The sequence below is a fragment of the Rhagoletis pomonella genome, unplaced genomic scaffold, assembly GCF_013731165.1.
Source record: "Rhagoletis pomonella isolate Grant_MI unplaced genomic scaffold, Rhpom_1.0 Rhpom_scaffold_00003, whole genome shotgun sequence".
NCBI lineage: Eukaryota > Metazoa > Arthropoda > Insecta > Diptera > Tephritidae > Rhagoletis > Rhagoletis pomonella.
In genome coordinates this window covers 60,435,467-60,440,496 of record NW_023458557.1, presented here as the reverse complement: position 1 = coordinate 60,440,496, position 5,030 = coordinate 60,435,467, and the positions used below count along the sequence as shown (strand labels likewise).

The following is a 5,030-nucleotide window of genomic DNA, read 5'->3' as shown; positions in this document are numbered from 1 at the left end:
GTACATCCTCAGGTAGATCGAAGTCAGTTGCTTACATCTTCTTGATTAATTATGGCCTGAATTCGCAGGTACGTAAAAATCAGCAGCACACTTTTGGTACAACTGGTAACCTTTAAAATCGCCTCATGTTAACACCGTATATTAGTTGCGTTCGCGTAGCTGTTAATTGTTCATGTTTAACCAAAACTTACAAGTTTTTGCGTTCGCGTACGCAAAAAACTTGCAAAGTAGGGGAAATTGAGAGAGCAAAGTGACATTTTATTTTGAGGGGAAGCTGCTGGTTTCTGCTGGAAAAATTTTTGCCAACAGGAAACAGCTGATCAAAAACAGCTGGTTGGCATTTACGCAAATCACAAAATTGAATAAGATGGTTTGGAAGTTAAGAATTACAAAATGCGACTAATTAAACTTGTAAGAAATAAGTAGTTATTTTTTTAATCAATAAACTGTGTCAGTATTACACTTTGTGATGACTTTTCGGACGTTTTAAATTTTACACTCTTGAATGTAAACAAAAATTATATCAGCTGTTCGTCTAACTTGCAAGTTTCTGCAAATTTTCTGTTCGCGTACTATTTGGGATATTTTTCTCTTGTGAGAGAACAGATAACGTTTCGCCGGAATTTGGCAGTTGGTTGGTTTTTACTGGAGATTTTAAACGAATGCACCTATTAGTTGCGTTCGCGTAGCTATTAATTGTTCATGTTTAACCAAAACTTACAAGTTTTTGCGTTCGCGTATGCAAAAAACTTGCAAAGTAGGGGAAATTGAGAGAGCAAAGTGACATTCTGATTTCTGCTGGAAAAATTTTTGCCAACAGGAAAACAGCTGATCAAAAACAGCTGGTTGCCATTTACGCAAATCACAAAATTGAATTTGATGGTTTGGAAGTTAAAAATTACAAAATGCGACTAATTAAACTTGTAAGAAATAAGTAGTTATTTGTTTAATCAATAAACTGTGCCAGATAACACTTCGTGATGACTTTTCGTACGTTTTAAATTTTACACTTTTGAATGTAAACAAAAATTATATAAGCTGTTCGTCTAACTTGCAAGTTTCTGCAAATTTTCTGTTCGCGTACTGTTTTGGATATTTCTCTCTTGTGAGAGAACAGATGACATTCCGCAGGAATTTGGCAGTTGGTTGGTTTTTACTGGAGATTTTAAACGAACGCAACTAATAGCAATAGTTACCTTTTTTCTGTGTTGCACTTAATTTATATATGGATTAATAAACTTTGCCGTTGGTTTAATTTAATTTGCGTTTGGATTAAATTGATTTGCGTTTGGTTTAAATAAATGTGCGAATGCTATAATATTGCAGTAATTAAATGGAAGTATACAAATACATTATTTTTTAAGACAAACCCCATATTTACTCTAAAATTAACAAGCAAATAATGTAGATATGTATATGTTCATATGTCCATATACATATGTGTGCCGAAATCAAGTAAACCTTGCGTTCATTTTATTTAGTACTATTTGTCGACGATGATATTGACTGATAATATTCCGACAAGATTTTCCACGCTTCCGGCACCATGAACCCATCAGGCGGAGACTGGCCGGTTCTAGCTAATGTGCGCATTCTGGTTCCTGATATAAAATCAAAGTCATCTTTTCGGCTTGGATCAAAAAATGCCATACATGAATTCACTTTGTCATATGCGGCAACACGAAAAGGAAGGATCTCTATGGCATTCAAACCAGGTGCCAATTTTAAAACACGTTGCCCATGTGTGGCATCGAAGAGGTTTCCATCCGGATAAAGTGCTTTATTTGGATGTGGTATACCTGCTGGGTCCCGACCAACGATGTAAAAGTTCGCGCCAGCATTCATTCGCGCTTTAGCATGCCATTGCACTTCAGTTGGTCCAGCGTACATCATTGGTGACGGAAATATTGCTAAAACCGTGTCTTCTGCTTTTAGCACACCAGAGTCTAAAACTGCTTGGTGCTGCGCTATCCTTACGGGCAAAGGAACGTCATCATCTTTAGTCCAACCACCCAATGGATGAAGTAGCAAAACAGGTTTTTTAAAACCTCGTTCAGTTAGTTGTCGCTTTGTATCTTGCATTAGCAAAGCATGACCATTGTGAATCGGGTTTCTTAATTGAAATGCAAACACTGCATCTGCACCCATATCTTTAAAACTTTGTCTCAGTTCATTTGGTGTTAGTCTATACTTATCTAAACCATCATTCCAACGTATACGTTCTAAAACTTCCAGTTCTCCGCCAACTAAGTAATCTCCTCCTTGGGCAATTATTTTTATATATGGATGTTTTTCATGACTCGTTCCAAACTGTCGTGATACTCGCTCTTCTTTGCGTTGATAATAAAATTCTGGCTTCCGCATAATTGCTATCGGATTTCCTTTAAATGTGAGCGCAATGGATGACACACCATCTAGTTTATTTTTTAACTCAGTTGTCACAGATAATACAATTGGAATTGATTGATTTTGGCGTGTGGTATCATCGTCGGTTACGATTGAGTTGAAATGGACTGTTTGCAAAAAAGTGTCTTCCCTCATGAAACCTCTCAACGGGTATGCCCATCCTTCGGATAGTACTTGAACCCACTGTAAATCTACTTCGGTTAATGGAATCGAATTCAACGTTTTTGCTTCATGAAGAAAAGACTCTTTTGATTTTGAATTAACGAACAGTTCTGGGATTTCATTTGGATGTGTTTTATTTTTCGGTATAATTCCTTCGGCTTCAAGCAAATTTATTAAAGCTTGAGTAGATTCACCCACTGTATATCCATCAGTGTTAATGATAAGCTCCGGATTTTCTGGCCTTTGATACTCTTGTGTGATGCCAGTAAACCCTTTAATAACACCTTCACGCGCTTTTTTGTACAAACCTTTAACATCTCGAGACTCGCATATCGACAAAGGCGTATCCACGAAAACTTCGTAGAATCTTAGATCTGCATCTTTGTGAATTTTTCGTACTAATTCACGGTCTTCTGCAAACGGTGATACGAAGCTACATATTGTAACTACTCCACTATCAGCAAATAATTTCGCTACCTCCCCTACCCTTCGAATATTTTCTTCCCGGTCAGCTGGCGTGAAACCTAGATTTTTATTTAAACCTGTTCGTATGTTATCACCATCGAGTCCATATGCCGGAATGCCACGTACTACTAAGTGAGCTTCCAGCTCGAAAGCAATAGACGTTTTGCCTGCTCCACTCAGACCGGTGAGCCAAATGGTACATCCTCGAAATCCACGGCATATACCCAAATTTTTTCCTCTAATATCGCGTGTTATGTGGTGTTTCTGCTCACTGACATTTGTTGCGACTTGAAGGCACGTTTTTTGTCTTTTCTTGTTAGATTCTTCACTCATTGTGCAACAATGATTTGTAAGTTATAAGGCCGTATGAACTTTTTATTATTTACCACAGGTCGGTTTCAGTATTTCGTAGCTATGTAAATGAAGCGATCTAATTTATTCAAAACCGTCAATCTAAATTAAAGGCCTGCGTGTTTAATACTGCATTTATGATTAATACCAACCGGTATACGCTTTTATATACAAACCAAGGCAAACTAAACAGGTAATAGCAAGGCGCATGTATGGATGCGCCTTGGGTAATAGCAGTAGACCATGATTCAATAATACAAGGTTCGATAAATTGACAGTTGTCTCTCTCGCACCGCTCCCTTAGCGGTGGCACCGTGTTGCTTCTTTGCAAATTTACCTGGAAACAGTGTAGCTTTGGTGTGAAATAAAAGTATAAGCTTTTGTGCAATATGTTTATTTGTATATGCATATGAAGCATATTTAACTGATGAAAACATAAGCATTGGATGTTTATATCAATCTCATAGTAGTCTTATTTTAATTTTGAGTCATTTTGCAGTTTTTATACAGCTAAATAGCATATAAATTTCGTAATTCACGTAGATATATAAATATTACGTTTAACATTTCGTTTAAAATGCCAGATTTCCTGCAAATACTTAAGAATTTACAAAAGGAATTTCACTACTAATTGCCTACTTTGCGTACTTTTCTACTACCATTTTCGCAACAAGGGATTGCATTCTTGCCCTTTCTCTGTCCTTCGCAAATGCAACCTTTTGTAAGGGAGTGTCAAACCGCAGCTGTCAATAATTATCTAACCTTGTATTATTGAATCATGGCAGTAGACAACCCTGCCATGTATTTTGTTGCTGCTTGAGACGCCTAGAACGTCAACAGAAAGAAATGTAAACACTTTCGACCAATCAAATGCAAGCAAAAAGGATGCTAATGTAAATGTATGGAATGGGAATGTAGCAAAGTTTGACAGTTCAGCTTTTCACGAAGCAGAAAAAATCAAAACTGCAGCACTGGCGCTTCTACCTGTTTAATGTGCCTTGTCACAAACTATAAACCAGTGTGCGGAACCCCATTTTTTTAGGTGGTAAATAAGCCCTAAAAATTGTAGTAGATTCGAAAGCAATGTGGTAGATTTACATAAAAGTAGGTATTAAAATGCGAAATCTTTAAGTTTATCACGTATTTCATTAGTCTATAAAAGATACAGAACATACTTTAAAACATATACATATATTACTAATGTAAAAGAAAAACAAACACACAATTCATTATTACATGGGTATGCCAAAAACAATGGGCTTTCTCCGGAACTATCTTCCGCCGGTAATGGTTTTGGTAGGCTTTGTTTTCTCCTGAAAAGTATTTTTTATTAAAATATATTTCATTAATACTATACAAAGCTTAATAAATTTACCTTATCACAAATTTATCCATTTTGTACACTACCGCTTAAGGCTATTGGGGCATACTCATTGTCGAAATATGTAAAGTCGACTTTAATACTAGTTGCAGCTTTTTTGACAGATATTCTATTGAAACTTATGTCAAAAAACTGCCACTAACTTTAGAGCCGAATTTACTTTGCCTATGATTACACCCCATTGATTTCGGAGCCGAATTACACCAATTCACTTACCCTAGCACTTAGCAAATTAGCCATGCGTTTAAACCTAAGGGATGGTTGT

The 5,030-nt window shown here is 36.5% G+C and overlaps 1 protein-coding gene across 1 annotated transcript; it reads right to left on the bottom strand.

The window, feature by feature from the left end:
* Window positions 1-1,109: 1,109 nt before the first annotated feature.
* On the bottom strand, window positions 1,110-3,426 carry LOC118735337 (bifunctional 3'-phosphoadenosine 5'-phosphosulfate synthase). The gene has a single exon (XM_036465033.1). The coding sequence runs from the start codon at window positions 3,364-3,366 to the stop codon at window positions 1,474-1,476; it is 1,893 nt and encodes a 630-aa protein (XP_036320926.1). The 5' UTR covers window positions 3,367-3,426; the 3' UTR covers window positions 1,110-1,473.
* Between the last annotated feature and the right edge of the window lie 1,604 nt (window positions 3,427-5,030).